The sequence below is a fragment of the Nerophis lumbriciformis genome, linkage group LG37 (assembly GCF_033978685.3).
Source record: "Nerophis lumbriciformis linkage group LG37, RoL_Nlum_v2.1, whole genome shotgun sequence".
In the NCBI taxonomy this organism is placed as follows: Eukaryota; Metazoa; Chordata; class Actinopteri; order Syngnathiformes; family Syngnathidae; genus Nerophis; species Nerophis lumbriciformis.
This window is the reverse complement of record NC_084584.2, coordinates 15,827,501-15,852,521: the sequence shown is the minus strand read 5'-3', so window position 1 is coordinate 15,852,521 and position 25,021 is coordinate 15,827,501. Positions and strand designations below refer to the sequence as shown.

Sequence of the window (25,021 nt, the reverse complement as noted above, 5' to 3'; positions counted from 1 at the left end):
GTGTACGTTAAATGAGGCATAAATAACCAACTGAGAACGTGCCTGGTATGTTAACGTAACATATTATGGTAAGAGTCATTCAAATAACTATAACATATAGAACATGCTATACGTTTACCAAACAATCTGTCACTCCTAATCGCTAAATCCCATGAAATCTTATACGTCTAGTCTCTTACGTGAATGAGATAAATAATATTATTTGATATTTTACGGTAATGTGTTAATCATTTCACACATAAGTCGCTCCTGAGTACAAGTCGCACCCCCGGCCAAACTATGAAAAAAAGTGCGACTTATAGTCCGAAAAATACGGTAATGTCATTTCAACACAAACAAAGCAAGTAAGCTCAGTAGAATACGCTCAAACGTAAGGCTCCACTCTTTCAAAATGCACTAGCTTGATGCTAATTTACATTGGATATACCATAGACAGGACACTATTAGCGAATTTCAACACCTCCAAATTTGGTAATGAATACCACAACTAAGATGAATGCTCCAGTCAAAGAGCTAGTCTGTAATAAGTACAATACTTACAGCATACACACTTTGTAGGATGCAACATAACTTTCCTCGAAAAGCTTCTCGAGTTAGACAACAGCCTTTACAGTACTGCCATCTAATTGTCAGAACGTGGAGTTTTTCGCAGCTTACTGCGAGGATTGTTTTCCCGGGAAGCAAACTGACTACTCTGGACAAGGCGTGCAGGTAAAAACATGATTTAATCTCAAACTCAAAGTACTACAAAACAAAAAGGCGCACAAGGCGAAGGCACAACTTAATGAAGGAAACAAAACTAACACTTAGCGTAAACTATGGACATGAAACAAAAACTCGCTAACTGTGGCATGAATAAACACAAACTTACTTGGCAAGGCATGGAACGAGCAGTATGAACAGAGCATGAACTATGGCATGAACAGAGCATGAAAAGAACATGGTAAATGGTAAATGGGTCGTACTTGTATAGTGCTTTTCTACCTTTTTAAGGAACTCAAAGCGCTTTGACACTATTTTCCACATTCACCCATTCACACACACACACACACACACATTCACACATTCACACACTGATGGCGGGAGCTGCCATGCACGGCGCTAACCAGTCCCATCAGGAGCAAGGGTGAAGTGTCTTGCTCAAGGACACAACGGACATGACTAGGATGGTAGAAGGTGGGGATTGAACCAGTAACCCTCAGATTGCTGGCAGAGCCACTCTCCCAACTTCGCCAGAACAATGTCGCCAGGCCGACTAACTGGCAACGACAGGCTTAAATAGTCTCTTTGATTAGAGCCAGGTGCGTGTGTCAAATGAGGCAGGTGAAACCAATGAGTCGCGATGGTGACCAAACAAGGGAGCGCAAACAGGAACTAATGGAGTCTTAAACAGAAAATAACAAAAAACATGATCCAGACCACAGATCATGACACTATTGTCTTGGAACTACACTGCAAATGGGATTTGAATGTTATCAGAAAACAAGATATAATTACTGGACAGCGTAGTTTTCATAATCAGCTAGTTTATAAATGTAACATTAAAAAAATCAAATTGTATTATCAAATAATAAACATTAAAGGCCTACTGAAATGCGATTTTCTTATTTAAACGGGGATAGCATGTCCATTCTATGTGTCATACTTGATCATTTCGCGATATTGTCATATTTTTGCTGAAAAGATTTAGTAGAAAACATCGACGATAAAGTTTGCAACTTTTGGTCGCTGATAAAAAAAGCCTTGCCTGTACCGGAAGTAGCAGACGAGTAGCGTGACATCACATCTGCACATTGTTTACAATCAAGGCCACCAGCAGCGAGAGCGATTCGTACTGAGAAAGCGACGATTTCCCCATTAATTTGAGCGAGGATGAAAGCTTCGTGGATGAGGAAAGTGAGAGTGAAGGACTAGAGGGCAGTGGGAGCGATTCAGATAGGGAAGATGCTGTGAGAGGCGGGTGGGACCTGATATTCAGCTGGGAATGACTAAAATAGTAAATAAACACAAGACATATATATACTCTATTAGCCACAACACAACCAGGCTTATATTTAATATGCCACAAATTAATCCCGCATAACAAACACCTCCCCCCTCCCGTCCATATAACCCGCCAGTACAACTCAAACACCTGCACAACACACTCAATCCCACAGCCCAAAGTACCGTTCACCTCCCCAAAAATCATACAGCACATATATTTCCCCAAAGTTACGTACGTGACATGCACATAGCGGCACGCACGTACGGGCAAGCGATCAAATGTTTGGAAGCCGCAGCTGCATGCGTACTCACGGTACCGTGTCTGCGCATCCAACTCAAAGTCCTCCTGGTAAGAGTCTCTGTTGTCCCAGTTCTCCACAGGCCAATGGTAAAGCTTAACTGTCATCTTCCGGGAATGTAAACAATGAAACACCGGCTGTGTTTGTGTTGCTGCAGCCGCCCGCAATATACCGCTTCCCACCTACAGCTTTCTTCTTTGCTGTCTCCATTGTTCATTGAACAAATTGCAAAAGATTCACCAACACAGATGTCCAGAATACTGTGGAATTTTGCGATGAAAACAGACGACTTAATAGCTGGCCACCATGCTGTCCCAAAATGTCCTCCACAATCCGTGACGTCACGCGCAGGCGTCATCATACCGAGACGTTTTCAGCAGGATATTTTGCGCGAAATTTAAAATTGCACTTTAGTAAGCTAACCCGGCCGTATTGGCATGTGTTGCAATGTTAAGATTTCATCATTGATATATAAACTATCAGACTGCGTGGTCGGTAGTAGTGGGTTTCAGTAGGCCTTTAACAAACACAAAAGTACCGTAAATTAGTACCGCTATCGATTCCCAGGTATTGCAAATTGGTAGTGTATCGGTCCAAATGTACTACTTGCGGGATAATGAGTGTTCAGCATCCACGTATATTTTCTCCATCTTCACGTTGTCGTCTCTGCTTTGTGGGCGGGGCCACAGAGAGAGAAGAGCACTGACGGCGGTGGTGGAGGCATCAGCAGATCCTCCATAGTGGCCATGGGAGGCAGCACCGTGGCATCCATGGGAGTCTCGTCAGTCTCGGCCAGCAACATGGCCGCTTCCCTGAACGCCGCCTTGACTCCCGGCGGTCACGGCGCTCACATTGGAGGGGAGGAGCCCAGCGACCTGGAGGAGCTGGAGCAATTTGCGCGGACCTTCAAACAACGCCGCATCAAGCTGGGATTCACCCAGGTAAAAAGAGATCAACCCCCGGCGCGCATGAACGTGTGTATAAAGGTGTTCTGAATCCTTGTGCGCTCGCCAGGGGGACGTGGGCGTGGCCATGGGAAAACTGTACGGCAATGACTTCAGCCAGACCACCATCTCCCGCTTTGAGGCCCTCAACCTGAGCTTCAAGAACATGTGCAAGCTGAAGCCTCTGCTGGAGAAGTGGCTGAGTGACGCAGGTGACCTAACTTTGATTTTGTGCTATTAGATGCTTAAACCAGTCAAAAGTTTGGACACACTTGGTTATGCTCATGAATGAGATGTTGTCTCAAAACTAGAGACGTCCGATAATATTATCTGCTGATAAATGCTTTAAAATGTAATACCGGAAATTATCGGTATCGTTTTTTTTTGTTTTTTTTTTATTAAATCAACATAAAAAAACACAAGATCCACTTACAATTAGTGCACCAACCCAAAAAACCTCCCTTCCCCATTTACACTTATTCACACAAAAGGGTTGTTTCTTTCTGTTATTAATATTCTGGTTCCTACATTATATATCAATATATATCAATACAGTCTGCAAGGGATACAGTCCGTAAGCACACATGATAGTACTACACTTTAACAGTTAATTTTACTAATTTTCATTAATTACTAGTTTCTATGTAACTGTTTTTATATTGTTTTACTTAATTTTTTATTTAATTTTTTTAAATTTTTTAATTTATCTTATTTTATTTAATATATTTTTTTAAAAAGGACCTTATCTTCACCATACCTGGTTGTCCAAATCAGGCATAATAATGTGTTAATTCCACCACTGCATATATAGCGGTATCGGTTGATATCGGTATCGGTTGATATCGGTATCGGTAATTAAGAGTTGGACAATATCGGAATATCGAATATCGGCAAAAAGCCATTATTGGACATCCCTAGTGTAAAATAGGGATGTCCGATAAATGCGTTAAAATGTAATATTGGAAATTATCGGTATCGTTTTTTTAATTATCGGTATCGGGTTTTTTTTTTTTTTTTTTCTTGTTTTTTCGTTTTTTTTTATTAAATCAACATAAAAAACACAAGATACACTTACAATTAGTGCACCAACCCAAAAAACCTCCCTCCCCCATTTACACTCATTCACACAAAAGGGTTGTTTCTTTCTGTTATTCTGGTTCCTACATTATATATCAATATATATCAATACAGTCTGCAAGAGATACAGTCCGTAAGCACACATGATAGTACTAACCTTTAACAGTTAATTTTACTCATTTTCATTAATTACTAGTTTCTATGTAACTGTTTTTATATGGTTTTACTTAATTTTTTATTCAAATGTTTTTTAGTTTTTTATTTATCTTATTTTATTTAATAAATTTTTTTAAAAAGGACCTTATCTTCACCATACCTGGTTGTCCAAATCAGGCATAATAATGTGTTAATTCCACCACTGCATATATAGCGGTATCGGTTGATATCGGTATCGGTAATTAAGAGTTGGACAATATCGGAATATCGAATATCGGCAAAAAGCCATTATTGGACATCCCTAGTGTAAAGTAGGGATGTCCGATAATATCGGCCTGCCGATATTATCGGCCGATAAATGCGTTAAAATGTAATATTGGAAATTATCGGTATCGTTTTTTTTATTATCGGTATCGTTTTTTGTTTTTTTTTGTTTTTTTTTATTAAATCAACATAAAAAACACAAGATACACTTACAATTAGTGCACCAACCCAAAAAACCTCCCTCCCCCATTCACACTCATTCACACAAAAGGGTTGTTTCTTTCTGTTATTAATATTCTGGTTCCTACATTATATATCAATATATATCAATACAGTCTGCAAGGGATACAGTCCGTAAGCACACACGATTGTGCGTGCTGCTGGTCCACTAATAGTACTAACCTTTAACAGTTAATTTGACTCATTTTCATTAATTACTAGTTTCTATGTAACTGTTTTTATATGGTTTTACTTAATTTTTTATTCAATTTTTATTTATCTTATTTTATTTAATGCATTTTTTAAAAAAAAGACCTTATCTTCACCATTCCTGGTTGTCCAAATCAGGCATAATAATGTGTTAATTCCACCACTGCATATATAGCGGTATCGGTTGATGTCGGTATCGGTTGATATCGGTATCGGTAATTAAGAGTTGGACAATATCGGAATATCGAATATTGGCAAAAAGCCATTATCGGACATCCCTAGTGTAAAGTAGGGATGCCGATAATATCGGCCGATAAATGCGTTAAATGTAATATCGGAAATTATCGGTATCGTTTTTTTTATTATCGGTATCGTTTGTTTTGTTTTTTTGTTTTTTTTAATTAAATCAACATAAAAAACACAAGATACACTTACAATTAGTGCACCAACCCAAAAAACCTCCCTCCCCCATTTACACTCATTCACACAAAAGGGTTGTTTCTTTCTGTTATTAATATTCTGGTTCCTACATTATATATCAATATATATCAATACAGTCTGCAAGGGATACAGTCCGTAAGCACACATGATTGTGCGTGCTGCTGGTCCACTAATAGTACTAACCTTTAACAGTTAATTTGACTCATTTTCATTAATTACTAGTTTCTATGTCTCTGTTTTTATATTGTTTTACTTTCATTTTTATTCAAGAAAATGTTTTTAGTTTATTTATCTTATTTTATTTTATTAATTTTTTTAAAAAGGACCTTATCTTCACCATACCTGGTTGTCCAAATTCGGCATAATAATGTGTTAATTCCACGACTGTATATATCGGTATCGGTTGATATTGGTATCGGTTGATATCGGTATCGGTAATTAAAGAGTTGGACAATATCGGATATCGGCAAAAAGCCATTATCGGACATCCCCTACTCAAAACCTTTGACTAGTACTGTTGGTGAGATTTTCAAACTGGTGTAATGTGAGCCACATGTGCCGCTGAATTTTGGAGTAGTTGTAAAGGTGCGATAACCTTTTTAGGAAGGGCGTTACAATAATCTATACTACTTGTAATAAAAGCATGCATTAGAGAGAGAGAATTGGGTGAACTTTGTCTATATTCTTAAAATGATTAAAAACCTATTTTTGTTATTTTTTCATATGTGGTATAAAAATAAAGTTTGGAGTCGAAAACGACGTCTAGATTGTTCACTTGAAGTGATGAAGTTAAAGATAGAGATGTCCGATAATGACTTTTTTGCCGATATTCCGATATTGTCCAACTCTTAATTACCGATACCAATATATATAGTCGTGGAATGAACACATTATTATGCCTAATTTTGTTGTGATGCCCCGCTGGATGCATTAAACAATGTAACAAGGTTTTCCAAAATAAATCAACTCAATTTATGGAAAAAAATGCCAACATGGCACTGCCATATTTATTATTGAAGTCACAAAGTGCATTATTTTTCTTCTAACATGCCTCAAAACAGCAGCTTGGCATTTGGGACATGATCTCCCTGGGAGAGCATGAGGAGGTTGAGGTGGGCGGGGTTGAGGTGGGGAGGGGTACGGGGTAGTAGGGGTGTATATTGTAGCGTCCCGGAAGAGTTAGTGCTGCAAGGGTTTCTGGGTATTTGTTCTGTTATGTTTATGTTACGGTGCGGATGTTCTCCTGAAATGTGTTTGTCATTCTTGTTTGGTGTGGGTTCACAGTGTGGCGCATATTTGTAACTGTGTTAAAGTTGTTTATACGGCCACCCTCAGTGTGACCTGTATGGCTGTTGACCAAGTATGTGTTGCATTCACTTGTGTGTGTGAAAAGCCGTATTATGTGACTGGGCCGGCACGCAAAGGCAGTGCCTTTAAGGTTTATTGGCGCTCTGTACTTCTCCCGACGTCCGTGTACACAGCGGCGTTTTAAAAAGTCATACATTTTACTTTTTGAAACCGATACCGATAATTTTGAAACCGATAATTTCCGATATTACATTTTAAAGCATTTATCGGCCGATAATATCGGACATCTCTACAAAAAATAATAACAATAATAAAAAAGGAAGATGGCGAGTTATTTTGATGTAGAGAAATCCTATATTTTTACCAATTTTCCCAGGAGATTTTCTATATTTTGAAATGCTTGCTCTTAGACACACTCCTGATGTTTTTTGGTGCTAAATTAGGCCATTTCCATACGATCAAGGATAGTTTCAAAAACACATGTTTGGGGTTAGAACGATCTCCATGCACACACATGTAGTTTCAAAACGGTCTATGTCTACACACACAAACGCATACACTCACTCAATCAATCAATGTTTATTTATATAGCCCTAAATCACAAGTGTCTCAAAGGGCTGCACAAGCCACAACGACATCCGCGGTACAGAGCCCACATAAGGGCAAGGAAAAACTCACAACCCCAATGGGACGTCCATGTGAATGACTATGAGAAACCTTGGAGAGGACCGCATATGTGGGTGACTCGGGGGCCACATTTAGAGAAAAAAATGTGTCTGGGGGGTCCGGTATATCTATTTTTAGAAACACTAATACAAAACCTCACAATAATGTCTAATAAATGCTAAAAACGTTATGACAGACCGCTTTAAGAAACATAATGGAATTTTACGTTTTTCTATGAACAATAAAACACTGAATATTGACAAAATATGAACGCCACGCCCCCTTTCGATCGACATATTTTACAATCAAGTGAAACGCAACAGAAATGCAACAAACAGTGAAATATGAACGCGAAGGGTACAAAATAAACCCACCTACAATCTGATATATCTGATATTTGCTGAATTTCCCCCAGGGATCAATAAAGTACTTTCTATTCTATTCTATATATCACTAAGCTTTATAACTTTGTTGGGAAAATCTCCTTCCGCATCTGTGGAAACGCTTCCCACCCACACCGCTTGGTGCCTCGTCTGAGCTGTTGTGACGTAGATGACCATAGTAACTAATTAGATGACCATAGTAACTCATTAGATGACCATAGTAACTCACTAGATGACCATAGTAAGTCATTAGATGACCATAATAACTAATTAGATGACCATAGTGACTAATTATATGACCATAGTAACTAATTAGGTGACCATAGTAACTAATTAGATGACCATAGTAACTCATTAGATGACCATAGTAACTCATTAGATGACCATAGTAACTCATTAGATGACCATAGTAACTCATTAGATGACCATAGTAACTCACTAGATGACCATAGTAAGTCATTAGATGACCATAATAACTAATTAGATGACCATAGTGACTAATTATATGACCATAGTAACTAATTAGGTGACCATAGTAACTCATTAGATGACCATAGTAACTCATTAGATGACCATAGTAACTCATTAGATGACCATAATAACTCACTAGATGACCATAATAACTCACTAGATGACAATAGTAACTACTTAGATGACCATAATAACTCATTAGTGTCAGAGTTTGTAGGTGCCGAACCCCAAGATGCAGAGAAGGCGGAAGGCATTGTGCGGGAAAACAATATTTAATGTTTATAAAATAAAGGAAAAACACAAACCAGGAACTAGGAACAGGAAACAGGATGCCAGGGAAACAAGAACTGGAAGACGAGGAACAAAAAGACAGCAGACTACAAACAGCTACAGAATATAGCTTACCGCTACCGCATCCAGCTACACTGACAACGACAAGTAGAAATGACAATGATCCAGCAATGACTGGAGGGGAAGGCAGGTTTAAATAGCAGCTGGCTGATTGACACCAGGTGTGGCCAGGTGCCAATCAGCCACAGCTGAGGGGACACAGCACTCAGGGAGACAAGTAGGAAATAAAGACAAAATAAAAGTGCTGGACAGAAAACTAAGACAAACGCAGAGAAAAAACTAAAACACAGTCAAACTGTCAGGGACAAGCCTGACAATTAGATGACCATAGTAACTCATTAGATGACCATAGTAACTAATTAGATGACCATAGTAACTCATTAGATGACCATAGTAACTAATTAGATGACCATAGTAACTAATTAGATTACCATAGTAACTCATTAGATGACCATAATAACTCATTAGATGACCATAGTAACTCATTAGATGACCATAGTAACTCATTAGATGACCATAATAACTCATTAGATGACCATAGTAACTAATTAGATGACCATAATAACTCATTAGATGACCATAGTAACTAATTAGATGACCATAGTAACTAATTAGATGACCATAATAACTCATTAGATGACCATAGTAACTCATTAGATGACCATAGTCACTAATTAGATGACCATAGTAACTAATTAGATGACAATAGTAACTCATTAGATGATCATAATAACTCATTAAGATGACCATAGTAACTCATTAGATGACCATAGTAACTCATTAGATGACCATAGTAACTAATTAGATTACCATAATAACTCATTAGATGACCATAGTAACTAATTATCTGACCATAGTAACTAATTAAATGACCATAGTAACTCATTAGATGACCATAGTAACTCATTAGATGACCATAGTAACTAATTAGATGACCATAGTAACTCATTAGATGACCATAGTAACTCATTAGATGACCATAGTAACTCATTAGATGACCATAGTAACTCATTAGATGACCATAGTAACTCATTACATGACCATAATAACTTATTAGATGACCGTAGTAACTAATTAGATGACCATATTAACTAATTAGATGACCATAGTAACTAATTAGATGACCATAATAACTCATTAGATGACCATAGTAACTAATTAGATGACCATAGTAACTAATTAGATTACCATAGTAACTCATTAGATGACCATAGTAACTAATTAGATGACCATAGTAACTCATTAGATGACCATAGTAACTCATTAGATGAACATAGTAACTCATAAGATGACCATGGTAACTCATTAGATGACCATAGTAACTAATTAGATTACCATAGTAACTCATTAGATGACCATAGTAACTCATTAGATGACCATAGTAACTAATTAGATGACCATAGTAACTCATTAGATGACCATAGTAACTCATTAGATGAACATAGTAACTCATAAGATGACCATGGTAACTCATTATATGTCCATAGTAACTGGTATATCCATAAGCGCAGATTCCAAGCATTGAAAGACTTAGTATAGTTGAAGACTTACGGTCATTAGAAAACATGACTGCACATCATAATGGCAGCTACACTTTCCATCTTAAAGATGTAAAAAAATGATTTGGGAATGTCCGACGGGCCTGATTGAAAAGCTCAACGGGCCACATGTGGCCCCGGGCCTTAATTTGCCCAGGTCTGTTCTACACGAATGGAAGCAAGACACGTAAGTTAACTTCATGACCTGTCATTAAATAAGGATTACAAAAATAAGATAATGTTGCACCTTTCTTATGACACAAAGCAAAAAGTCTTGCTTGTCAAAGTTTTTCCATCAGGTGGAGGTTTGACAGCGATCGTATCCAAAACGTCTTGACTGTCATTGTGTCGCAAAGTCCATTTTGAGGCATCTTTTTTTTATCAATGTTGAGTGAAAATATCAGCATGTTTACGTTCAAACATACTGTAAGTCTTCTTGTAGTGTTTAGAGGCAGCAAGGCAGGGTTGTTGAGAATTGGAAATGACATCACAAGTCTCCGTTTGTGCCGTGTACACGCATACGCTAAGCCAGGGGTCGGGAACCTTTTTGGGTGAGAGAGCCATGAAAGCCAAATATTTAAAAATGTATTTCCGTGAGAGCCATATAATATTCTTTAACACTGAATACAACTAAATGTGTGCATTTTTAAGTAAGACCAACATTTTTAGAGTACCGTATTTTTCGGACTATATGTCGCAGTTTTTTTCATAGTAGGTTGAGGCGGTATAGCTCAGTTGGTAGAGTGGCCGTGCCAGCAATTTGAGGGTTGCAGGTTCGATCCCCGCTAGTCACTGCCGTTGTGTCCTTGGGCAAGACACTTTACCCACCTGCTCCCAGTGCCACCCACACTGGTTTAAATGTAACTTAGATATTGGGTTTCACTATGTAAAGCGCTTTGAGTCACGAGAGAAAAAGCGCTATATAAATATATTTCACTTCACTTCACTTCACTTTGCGACTTATACTCAGGAGCGACTTATGTGTGAAATTATTAACACATTAGCGTAAAATATCAAATAATATTATTTAGCTCATTCACGTAAGAAACTAGTCCAGGGGTCGGCAACCTTTACCAGTCAAAGAGCCATTTTGACCAGTTTCACAAATTAAAGAAAAAAATGGGAGCCACAAAAATCTTTTGAAATTTAAAATGAAATAACACTGCATACTAAGTTTTTTTTTTGCTTTGTGCTATGTATAAACCAAGGGTCTCAGACACGCGGCCCACACCTTAATATGAAAATTGAATGTTAGTGCGGCCCGCGGGTTTTATATGAACGTCATACTTGTCAACTCTCCCGATTTTTCCGGCAGACTACGAATTTCAGGTCAACTATTCTCTCGAACATGCCGTGATGGTACAGCATTTAGCGACCACTACAACCAGTGTTCCGGCACAGCCACAGTATGGGACTTCTGCTTGCTTACGTAAGTGACAGCAAGGCATACTTGCTCAACAACCACACAGGTTACACTGACGGTGGCGGTATAAAAAACTTTAACACTCTTACTAATAATGCGCCACACTGTGAACCCACACCAAACAAGAATGACAAACACATTTCGGGAGAACATCTGCACCGTAACACAACATAAACACAACAGAACAAATACCCAGAATCCCATGCAGCCCTAACTCTTCCGGGCTACATTATACACCCCCGCTACCACCAAACCCCGCCCACCTCAACCGACGCACAGGGGGGTTTGATGTGTGAGGGAGCAGGGTTGGGGTGGTGGCAGGGGTGTATAATGTAGCCCGGAAGAGTCAGGGCTGCATGGGATTCTGGGTATTTGTTCTGTTGTGTTTATGTTGTGTTAAGGTGCAGATGTTCTCCCGAAATGTGTTTGTCATTCTTGTTTGGTTTTGGTTCAAAGTGTGGTGCATTATTAGTAAGAGTGTTAAAGTTGTTTTATATATGGCCACCGTCAGTGTGACCTGTGTGGCTGTTGACCAAGTATGCCTTGCTGTCACTTACGTGTGCAAGCAGAAGATGCATATAACAAGAGGCTGGGCTGGCACGCTGTTTGTACAGATTGTGGAGGACGCCAAATGCTGTACCATCGTGGCACGCCCTTATTATTATTGTAAGGGTGAAAATTGGAGAATATTAATTCCGGGAATTTTCTGCGAGAGGCACTGAAATCCGGAAGTCTCCCGGGAAAATTGGGGGGGGTCGGCAAGTATGCAGCTGAGCTGCATCAGATTGATCAAAGAGCTGCATGCGGCTCCGGAGCCGCGGGTTGTCGACCCCTGCGCTAGACGTATAAGATTTCATGGGATTTATCGATTAGGAGTGACAGATTGTTTGGTAAACGTATAGCATGTTCTATATGTTATAGTTATTTGAATGACTCTTACCATAATATGTTACGTTAACATACCAGGCACGTTCTCAGTTGGTTATTTATGCCTCATATAACGTACACTTATTCAGCCTGTTGTTCACTATTCTTTATTTATTTTAAATTGCCTTTCAATTGTCTGTTCTTGGTGTTGGCTTTTATCAAATACATTTCCCCAAATGTATTTGGTCGGGGGTGGGCCTGGGGCGTGGTTGTGGGCGGGGGCGTGGTTAAGAGGGGAGGTGTATATTGACAGCTAGAATTCACCAAGTCAAGTATTTCATACATATATATATATATATATTAGGGATGTCCCGATCCGATATTTGGATCGGATCGGCTGCCGATATTTGCCAAAAATTGCGTATCGGCAAGGCATGGGAAAATGCCGATCCAGATCCAGTTTAAAAAAAAACCCCGGTCCGTGTTTTCCAACGCACCTATTTAAATAATACATTCCACTTTTCTGCTGCTCCGTAATTTCCGTTCCGCATTTTCCAGCACACCTTCAACACATCCACAATTCTCACGCAGTTGCTTTTAGCTGCTGGCATTACACGACAGGCTCTTCTCACTCTTTCCTGTGTCTCCCTCTCACAGACAGCGAGCGCACCTTCTTACACACGTCACATACTGTCACGTCATACGTCACATGCGTATACGTCCTCTCCCAGCAAAGAGCGAGGTAGCGGCATGGCTAACGTTAGCTGTGATGCTAGCGCAGCTACTAAGGTGCGCGCCTGCTCAAGCGTCCTCTGCGCACGGCAAATCTATGCCACGCACAAAATCAAATAAGAAAATAAGTGCATAACAATTTTCGACACACGGACACGACAGAGACAACAGTTTTCGTCATCATTGTTCAAATATTGTGACGTCTGTCGAGACGCTTATCTCCATTCGGTGCCACACGTCCAGACTCCACACCATCAAAATAGTATATATCTGTATAATGAATCAATTTAAGTGGACCCTGTCTTAAACAAGTTGAAAAACTTATTGGGGTGTTACCATTTAGTGGTCAATTGTACGGAATATTTACTTCACTGTGCAACCTACTAATAAAAGTCTCAATTAATCAATCAAAACACATAGAATCATCATACTGCTGTGATTATATGCATCAAGTGTTCATTCAAGGCTAAGGCAAAATATCGGGATATATATTGTGTATCGCAATATGGCCTTAAAATATCGCAATATTAAAAAAAGGCCATATCGCCCAGCCCTAGTTCAATGATGCCATTTCTGTTTGTCATGTATAATTTTGTCTATTTTGTGTTTATCCTTCAATAAACAGGTCAGTTTCTTGTTACCAACCATTGTGTATTATTCAAACTCCCCTAATTCAGCTGGCTAGTTGTTATCAAGAGTACTAAAACCCTTTTCAACATGATTCTGACAACTAAGTAGGCTAAATAACTTTAAACTTTAATACATGCTCGGATAGGCCAGTATCGGTCAGTATCGGTATCGGTCAGTATCGGTATCGGATCGGAAATGCAAAAACAATATCGGTATCAAATCGGAAGTGCAAAAACCTGGATCGGGACATCCCTAATATATATATATATATATATATATATATATATATATATATATATATATATATATATATATATATATATATATATACATCCTGAAAATATGTTTAGATAATTGATACTTCAAACTTGCATAAATAAATCTTAAGGAATATAACATAACTTGGCTTCTGAGAGCTTCAAAATGTAATGAATAAAATGCTAAAGTTGTTGATAAACAAGCAATTATTTTAATAATTAAATATGGTCATTTTAATTGAATTATTATGATCATTTAAAATTAATTATTTCATATATGTTTATTTTAATGTATAATTCTATGAATGGATGAAAAAATACAAAATAAAAATACAATTAATTTTGATGTTTTTAGCAAAATACAGTAAAAATGTATTTAGTTTTTTTTAAATAAATTAATTAATATGTTTATTTTTAGGTAAGATAAACATAATAATACAATTTATATCTAGTCTGGATGATTTAGTTCTTGTCACCCTGTTGTCCTCCCGTCATAAAGAAAAAGGCTGTCCTCACTCAGGTCCGCATGGAGCTGGAGGAGGCGTGGCCTCCAGCTCCGGCTGAAAATCGGGAGATTTTCGGGAGAATATTTGTCCCGGGAGGTTTTCGGAAGAGGCGCTGAATTTTGGGAGTCTCCCGGAAAATTCGGGAGGGTTGGCAAGTATGACGGAGCGGTACACGGACGTAGGGAGCAGTACAGAGCAATTGCGTCTCCCAGTCAGCAGCCCCTCCCCTCTCCCCTCTCCCACACACACAACACAGGAGTTGCAGCACGACTGCAGCATGAGAGGTTTACTGGCGACTCTTGATGACCTCATCAAACCGTCACGAGCGTAGCATAACAACAACAAGAGTGTCTTGTTGCCGGTGCTGTAGCCGTGGCTGACAAGCCAGAGAGCTCGGTGACTGACTGACACCATGTCTATGGTTTGGGATTATTTTAAAGTGTCTCTGACGGATAAAAAACTGGCAATTTGCAATGACTGCAAAAAGTTGGTTATGCGAGGAGGAACCAAGACGTCTTCCTTTAATACGAGCAATTTGATCTCCCACCTCTTCAAGTATCACAAGGAGATACACGATGAATACAAGCGGAAGACGAATGAAAAGCAAACACCGAAAAAAAGTAGTACACAGTCTTGCACTAAATGAGGACTATGTTATTGTTTACTTTATTACTCTAGTATACTCTGGACTGAAGCTGCGTGCCTTCATTGTTTTTGTAGCTGTGGTTTTGAGGCATGTTTAAAAAAAATAATGCACTGTGAAAGTCAAAGTGTAGTATTTCCCATAGTTGTAGTGGGTATCAGGATTATCTCAGGGAGAACATGTCCCAAATTCCAAGCTGCTGTTTTGAGGCATGTTAAAAAAACAATAATGCACTTTGTGACTTCAATAATAAATATGGCAGTGCCATGTTGGCACTTTTTTTCCCATAACTTGAGTTGATTTATTTTGGAAAACCTTGTTACATTGTTTAATGCATCCAGCGGGGCATCACAACAAAATTAAGCATAATAATGTGCAAACTTGCCAACCCTCCCGAATTTTCCGGGAGACTCCCGAAATTCAGCGCCTCTCCCGAAAACCTCCCAGGACAAATATCCTCCCGAAAATCTCCCAATTTTCAGCCGGAGCTGGAGGCCACGCCCCTCCAGCTCCATGCGGACCTGAGTGAGGACAGCCTTTTTTTCCACGACGGGAGGACAACAGGGTGACAAGAACTAAATCATCCAGAGTAGAGATAAATTGTATTATTATGTTTATCTTACCTAAAAATAAATATATTTATTAATTAAAAAAAAAAAAATTTTATTGTATTTTTATTTTATTTTTTTTCTGACTCCTAATTACATCCAGCCATAGAATTATACATTAAAATAAACATATTTGAAATAATTAATTTTAAATGATCATAATAATTCATTTAAAATGACCATATTTAATTATTAAAATAATTGCTTGTTTATCAACAACTTTAGCATTTTATTCATTACATTTTGAAGCTCTCAGAAGCCAAGTTATGTTATATTCCTTAAGATTTATTTATGCAAGTTTGAAGTATCAATTATCCAAACACAGTTTTGTTTGCATATTTTCAGTATGTATATATATATATATATATATATATATATATGTATATATGTATATATATATATATATATATATATATATATATATATATATATATATATATATATATATATATATATATATATATATATATATATTTATTTATTTATATATATATATATATATATATATATATATATGTTTGGTGAATTCTAGCTGTCAATATACTCCTCCCCTCTTAACCATGCCCCCAACCACGCCCCGCCCCACCCCCAACCACGCCCCCCACCCCACCTCCCGAAATCGGAGGTCTCAAGGTTGGCAAGTATGATAATGTGTTAATTCCACGATTGTATATATCGGTATCGGTAATTAAGAGTTGGACAATATCGGATATCGGCAAAAAAGCCATTATCGGACAGCTCTATTTGTGAGCAATATGAGACATTTTTCATCTAAATGGGAATATATGAACAACCTAGCACTCCTAATGACAGCAGACCTTGTACAGTAAGTGATGTTTTATTACATTTATTGGCTCTCATAAAGTCTGCAGTGATCAGAAATCAGTGATGAAGAAAAAAAATAAACGTTGGTAATCAAAATCCATAAATGTTTTTACAAATGTACCTGTTACTACATTACATATATACTTACATAATGTATATACAACCTTAATGGAGGTGTTTGGATGTGGTTTTAAGGGCTTTTATAGGCGGAATTGAACGACTCCCATAGACTTTATTGTAAGCAGACATTTGATCGCATTACTTTAATATTTACAATCCATAAAAAAACAAAAACATAATGATTTCATAATGATTGTGAACGATAGGCAAAAATGTGCAGGTATCATACCCCTTCCCCTTCCAGCTATCCTGGATGAACTGAAATTATTTTTTCCAATCATATTGGAACTTGCAAGCGTACTTCTTCTTCTTACTCGTCGTCGCCATGTCTCTTCTTCGTTCTTCTGTTTCGTCTCTGTTGTGTTTTTGGACATTACTACTTGCCGTAGTTTTGAAGCAATGCATGATGGGAATCGGGATGTTGTGTGTCAGTGTATTAACGTGCCGGCTGGAATAAACACACGCTGAGAAATAGCTCCGTGCCTGCCTACTTTATGGGTTATAGATAAACCTATGGATAACGGAGACATATATAATAGTCTCCTTTTCAGGTGAGAGAGGACGCTAAAGGCAGTGCCTTTAAGGCACACCCCCAATATTGTTGTCCGGGTGGAAATCGGGAGAAATTCGGGAGAATGGTTGCCCCGGGAGATTTTCAGGAGGGGCACTGAAATTTGGGAGTCTCCCGGGAAAATCGGGAGGGTTGGCAATAGGGCTGTGAATCTTTGGGTGTCCCACGATTCGATTCAATATCGATTCTTGGGGTCACGATTCGATTCAAAATCGATTTTTTGCGATTCAACGCGCTTCTCGATTCAAAAACGATATTTTCCCGATTCAAAAGGATTCTCTATTCATTCAATACATAGGATTTCAGCAGGATCTACCCCAGTCTGCTGACATGCAAGCAGAGTAGTAGATTTTTGTAAAAAGCTTTTATGATTGTAAAGGACAATGTTTTATCAACTGATTGCAATAATGTAAATTTGTTTTAACTTTTAAATGAACCAAAAATATGACTTATTTTATCTTTGTGAAAATATTGGACACAGTGTGTTGTCAAGCTTATGAGATGCGATGCAAGTGTAAGCCACTGTGACACTATTGTTCACTTTTTATTTTTTATAAATGTCTAATGATAATGTCAATGAGGGATTTTTAATCACTGCTATGTTGAAATTGTAACTAATATCGCTACTGTTGTTGATAATACTCATTTTTGTTTCACTACTTTTGGTTTGTTCTGTGTCGTGTTTGTGTCTCCTCTCAATTGCTCTGTTTATTGCAGTTCTGAGTGTTGCTGGGTCGGGTTTGGTTTTAGAATTGGATTGCATTGTTATGGTATTGCTGGGTATTGTTTTGTTGGATTGATTAATTAAAAAAAAATAAAAATAAATAAATAACATTTTAAAACATTGATTTTTTAAAAATGAGAATCGATTCTGAATCGCACAATCGCTATTTGAATTCCAATCGATTTTTTCCCACACCCCTAGTTAAATGATAAATGATAAATGGGTTGTACTTGTATAGCGCTTTTCTACCTTCAAGGTACTCAAAGCGCTTTGACACTACTTCCACATTTACCCATTCACACACACATTCACACACTGATGAAGGGAGCTGCCATGCAAGGCGCTAACCAGCACCCATCAGGAGCAAGGGTGAAGTGTCTTGCTCAGGACACAACGGACATGACAAGGTTGGTACTAGGTGAGAATTGAACCAGGGACCCTCGGGTCACGCACGGCCATTCTTCCACTGCGCCACGCCGTCCCTAGTTGGCAAGTATGCCTTAACCACAACATTAGTTTCCTAAAAATACAATTAAAAAAACAACTTAAACCTTGTCCAGCTGTTTACTGACGTAGACTATTCATGTTTGAATAACTTTTACTGCAAATGAATATCCGCTCCAAATATCGGTTATCGACTTCCTTGACTACTAATAATTGACATCGGCATCGGCCAAGAAAAAAACATGTCGGTCGATCTCTAATAAAAAAAAACGAGCTGTGGGACAAAAATGGCACCCGGACCCTTTTTTGATTGATTGATTGATTGAAACTTTAATAAGTAGATTGCACAGTACAGTACATATTCCGTACAATTGACCACTAAATGGTAACACCCGAATACGTTTTTCAACTTGTTTAAGTCGGGGTCCACGTTAATCAATTCATGGTACAAATATATACTATCAGCATAATACAGTCATCACACAAGTTAATCATCAGAGTATATACATTGAATTATTTACATTATTTACAATCCAGGGGGTGGGATGAGGAGGGTTTTGTTGATATCAGCACTTCAGTCATCAACAATAATATCATCTGAGAAATGGACATTGTAACAGTGTAGGTCTGACTTGGTAGGATATGTACAGCGAGCAGTGAACTCAGTGAGCTCAGAAAGCATAAGAACAAGTATATACATTTGATTATTTACATTTGGTTATTTACAATCCGGGGAGGTGGGATGTGGTGGGGGGATGGGGTTAGTCAAGGGTTGTAGTTGACTGGAGGTGTTCTTTTAGTGCGGTTTTGAAGGAGGATAGAGATGCACTTTCTTTTATACCTGTTGGGAGTGCATTCCATATTGATGTGGCATAGAAAGAGAATGAGTTAAGACCTTTGTTAGATCGGAATCTGGGTTCGACGTGGTTTGTGGAGCTCCCCCTGGTGTTGTGGTTATGGCGGTCATTTACGTTAAGGAAGTAGTTTGACATGTACTTTGGTATCAGGGCGGTGTAGCGGATTTTATAGACTAGGCTCAGTGCAAGTTGTTTTACTCTGTCCTCCACCCTGAGCCGGCCCACTTTGGAGAAGTGGGTTGGAGTGAGGTGTGATCTGGGGTGGAGGTCTAGAAGTAGCCTGACTAGCTTGTTCTGGGATGTTTGGAGTCTAGATTTGAGGGTTTTGGAGGTGCTAGGGTACCAGGAGGTGCATGCGTAATCGAAAAAGGGTTGAACGAGAGTTCCCGCCAGAATCTTCATGGTGCTTTTGTTGACCAGAGAGGAGATTCTTTAGAGAAATCTTGTTCGTTGGTTGACCTTTTTGATTACCTTGGTTGCCATTTTATCACAGGAAAGATTAGCCTCTAGAATGGAACCTAGGTAGGAGACCTCATCCTTCCTGGTGATAACAATATCATCCACTTTAATAGTGAAGTCATTGACTTTCTTAAGGTTTATGTGGGACCCAAACAGGATGGATTCCGTTTTACCCAAGTGTATGGATAGCTTGTTATCAGCGAGCCAGGTGCAAGTTCTACAGAGTTCAGCACTGAGGATTTTCTCCACCTGTGACTTGTCCTTGTCTGATATCAGCAGGGCCGAGTCATCCGCAAACAAGAACAATTCACAGTCGCATGCTGATGACAAGTCGTTTATGTATACTAGGAACAGTAAAGGCCCCAATATACTGCCTTGGGGGACTCCACAGCTCACTGAGAGGGGGGGGGGACACGGTGCCGTTCACCCTCCCCTCCAAGTAAGATTGCATCCAACTCGATGAGGTATAAGAACAAGTATATACATTAGAAATACATTTAATTATTCACATTTGGTTATTTACAATCCGGGGAGGTGGGATGTGGTGGGGGCAGGGGGTTAGTCAAGGGTTGTAGCTCCCTGGAGGTGTTCTTTTAGAGCGTTTTTTTCTTACGAACTGGTCAAGGGGGTGACCCCGGGATGCAGAGACGGGAGGCAAGTTTGAATAACAAAAAAATGAATACATTTAATAAGTCCAAAAAGTGTAACAAAAAGCGATGGGGCAAAAATGCACACCATGAAATACTAACTAAAACAGGTTCCTCAGTGGTCGACAGGGGAAAAAACCAGGGAGCACTCAGCACAGCATAATGTCCTTGCTGCCTCAAGGAGGCTGGAAAACAAACACAACAAGGTTAGAAATAACAGGACTAAGGAGAAATAACGTACCAGGACTAACGAGGCGAAGTAGGCGCATGCACGTGGGAGGTGCAGGATAAAATAACCGGCAAGACCCAGCTGTGGGTGACGAGCTTAAATACTCCTCTGACGAAATAGGTTGCAGGTGTGCCTTAGTGTCCGCCCTTCGCTGGAGACTAATGAGCTGAGGAAACATCACAATAAAAGAGAAGGCAGGGAAATAAAAACACAACAGTTTTGAAGGAGGATAGAGATGCACTTTCTTTTACACCTGTGCATTCCATATTGATGTGGCATAGAAGGAGAATGAGTTAAGACCTTTGTTAGATCGGAATCTGGGTTTAACGTGGTTAGTGGAGGTCAATTACGTTATGGAAGTAGTTTGACATGTACTTCGGTATCAGGGAGGTGTAGCGGATTTTATAGACCAGGCTCAGTGCAAGTTGTTTTACTCTGTCCTCCACCCTGAGCCAGCCCACTTTGGAGAAGTGGGTAGGAGTGAGGTGTGATCTGGGGTGGAGGTCTACACTAAGCAAATAAAAGATGTTGAACGTCATCATGCGTCTTTGTTCTTGTGTGCAGAGTCCATGGCAGTGGACAGCATGCTGCCCAGCCCCTCCGCCCTCTCCTCCCCCCTGCTGGGCATGGAGGGTCTCGCAGGCCGACGCCGGAAGAAGCGCACCAGCATCGAGACCAACGTGCGGCTCATGCTCGAACGCAACTTCAGCGCGGTGAGTAAAGCCGCAACCCCACACCCCCCCGCCGCCGTCCGCTCCTTCCCGCCGCGCTCACCTCACGTGGCCCCCTCAGAACCAGAAGCCTACCTCGGAGGAGATCCTGCTGATGGCGGAGCAGCTCAACATGGAGAAGGAGGTGATCCGCGTTTGGTTCTGCAACCGCCGGCAGAAAGAGAAGCGCATCAACCCGTCCACCAGCAGCACGCCGCCGCTGCCCGGCCAGACCTCGCCCGCCGTCATGCACAAAGCCCCCTGCTACAGCCCGCACATGGTACGGCCCGCCCACCCCCTCCAAAGTGGCTTCTCTCTGACATCTCTCTCCATCCAGATTGCCAGTCCAGGTGTGTCCCAGGGCAGCAGCAGCCTCAGCACAACAGGTGAGCTGTAATTCATGTTTGGCCTCGTCACTCATTTATTAAAGCTCGGCCCGAAGGAGGCTGGCGGCGAGATGAAAAGTGTTGATGAAACGCCGCGCGGTCAAATGACTTCTCTGAGAGGAAGTCAACATTGATTTTGCGGTTGACAACAACATGAGCGACGACGGCCGTGTCGGCGCTCCTCACACGTGAGCGACGAGCTGACAGCCGGCAAAAGATTGCACTTTATTAGCCGCCAGAGAGCGACTGACAACAACAAAACTTGTCCATTATTACTTCCTGCTTCCGCACGCCGCTCTAATCGCTCTTTTTCTTCTCCTCAAGCTGCCACTTTGTCCCCGTCGGCGTCCTGCCCCATGACACCTGTCAGCTCTGCCGCCGCAGGGTCTTCTTCTTTGACTCCGCCCCCTCACAGCACAGCCAGCCCCGCCCCGCCCGGTCTCGGTACTCACGGGCTCAACACTGCGTGAGTACTTTGACTTCTGAAGTACTCATTTGCTTGATTGATTATTATGCTGAGTAATCACCTGGATAGAAGCATATTAAAGATGATATATAGCAGCAATCAGCAGGGGGCGCACTTCCTTCAGGCCCAACCAACTAGCTGCCAAATTGTGGTTTCAGACTAGCATTTAGTTCAAGTTAAAGTGCCAATGATAGTCACACACACACTAGGTGTGGCGAAATTATTCTCTGCATTTGCCCCATCACCCTTGATCCCCCCTTGGAAGGTGAGGGGAGCAGTGAGCAGCAGCGGTGGCCGCGCCCGAGAATCATTTTTGGTGATTTAACCCCCAATTCCAACCCTTGATGCTGAGTGCCAAGCAGGGAGGTAATGGGTCCCATTTTTATAGTCTTTGGTATGACTCGGCCTGGGTTTTAACTCACGACCTACCGATCTCAGGTCAGTTCAGCTTATTTTGTTATTTTATGACTTAGGGCAGTGTTTTTCAACCACTGTGCCGTGGCACACTAGTGTGCCGTGGGAGATTATCTAATTTCACCTATTTGGGTTAAAAATATTTTTTGCAAATCTGTAATTCTAGTCTGCAAATGATGTGTTGTTGTTGAGTGTCGGTGCTGTCTAGAGCTCGGCAGAGTAACCGTGTAATACTCTTCCATATCAGTAGGCGGCAGCCGGTAGCTAATTGCTTTGTAGATGTCGAAAACAGCGGGAGGCAGCGTGCAGGTAAAAAGATGTCTAATGCTTAAACCAAAAATAAACAAAAGGTGAGTGCCCCTAAGAAAAGGCATTGAAGCTTAGGGAAGGCTATGCAGAAGAAAACTAAAACTGAACTGGCTACAAAGTAAACAAAAACAGAATGCTGGACGACAGCAAAGACTTACTGTGGAGCAAAGACAGCGTCCACAAAGTACATCCGAACATGACATGACAATCAACAATGTCCCCACAAAGGAGGATAAAAACAACTGAAATATTCTTGATTGCTTAAACAAAGTAGATGCGGGAAATATCGCTCAAAGGAAGACTGCTACAAGAAAATACCAAAAAAAGAGAAAAAGCTACCAAAGTAAGAGCGCAAGACAAGAACTAAAATACTACACAGGAAAACGACAAAAAACTCAAAATAAGTCAAGGCGTGATGTGACAGGTGGTGACAGTACACCTACTTTAAGACAAGAGCTATATTGATGGGTTGGTTATGGTTTGAATTCATATCCAACAATTGCGACAACAACTTTTTACTGTCAACTGAGTTTATTTTTTTAACGATTTCTGCCGGATTTTTCAATGCAAAAAATGTGCCTTGGCTCAAAAAAGGTTGAAAAACACTGACTTAGGGGGTGCAAGAAATAAGAGTTTTTTTATCGGATGCACACCAGCACAGATATGTACAAATTGGAAAAATATCAAAGTAAATGGTAAATGGGTTATACCGTATTTTTCGGACTATAAATCGCAGTTTTTTTCATAGTTGGGCCGGAGGTGCGACTTATACTCAGGAGTAGAGATGTCCGATAAATGCCTTAAAATGCAATATCGGAAATTATCGGTATCGGTTCTTTAAATAATTTTGCCACACCTAGTGTGTGTGTGACAATCATTGGTACTTTAACTTTAACTTAATTATCGGTATCGTGGTTTTTTTTTTGTTTGTTTGTCACAAATAACGCATCAGATACAATAAGCCCACAAGCTTGCAGGAATGATTAAAAAACAAAAGCTTTTTTGCAAATGAAAAATGTCTAGGCCTCCCTCGAGTTCTGTGTTATTGTGAGTTGTATTTTTCATGCATTTATTTTTGCTGTACTGATCTGCCACAAATGGAAGGCCGGTCTGTGAAACGGTTTGAGTTGGTGTTTGTGTTTATTTTGAACGTGCAAGCATCCAACATGATACGTCCCAATTTCCAGTTTCACTATTCAACATGTTCGAAAAGGAGTAGGAAGAAGCAGAGCGTATTTAATCCTACCCTTTAACCTTAACAAAGCAGCTGCAAAGATTTTTGTTCACTTCCTGTTCTCAATTTATTCACAATATACTCCATAAGAAATCACAATAAAAATGAATAAATAAATACTAATTGGTGAAGTAAGTTATATTTCACATGGTGAGATAAATAAGATTATCTAGAAAATTAATGAATGGATGAAATAAATTCAGATTGTTTATCATGGTTTTTCTTCTTTGTACTTTGTAAACACTTTTAGTTTGAAGAGTTTCTTGAAGTGGATTCCTGTATATTAGTACATTGTTTGATTTATTTGGTTAATCCATTCCATCATTTCATTCATACTGATATACTGAAGGTCTCAAGTGTTGTACGTGCATACAAATGTCTCTAAGACATACTTGCCAACCCTCCCGGATTATCCGGGAGACTCACGAAATTCAGCGCCTCTCCCGAAAATCTCCCGGGACAAATTTTCTCCCGAAAATCTCCCGAAATTCAGGCGGACCTGAGTGACGTGTCGACAGCTTGTTTTCACGTCCGCTTTCCCACAATATAAACAGCGTGCCTGCCCAATCACGTTATAACTGTAGAATGATGGAGGGCGAGTTCTTGGTTTCTTATGTGGGTTTATTGTTAGGCAGTTTCATTAACGT

General features: G+C 39.8%; 1 protein-coding gene across 1 annotated transcript in view; it reads left to right on the top strand.

The window, feature by feature from the left end:
• pou2f2a (POU class 2 homeobox 2a) overlaps positions 1 to 25,021 on the top strand; it is a 241,854-nt gene that overhangs the window by 207,440 nt on the left and 9,393 nt on the right. Inside the window, exons 12-16 of the mRNA XM_061930912.1 lie at positions 2,975 to 3,226; positions 3,300 to 3,441; positions 21,420 to 21,568; positions 21,648 to 21,951; positions 22,276 to 22,417. Of these exons, the coding sequence (XP_061786896.1) occupies positions 2,975 to 3,226; positions 3,300 to 3,441; positions 21,420 to 21,568; positions 21,648 to 21,951; positions 22,276 to 22,417 (989 nt within the window). The remainder of the gene's footprint in view (positions 1 to 2,974; positions 3,227 to 3,299; positions 3,442 to 21,419; positions 21,569 to 21,647; positions 21,952 to 22,275; positions 22,418 to 25,021) is intronic.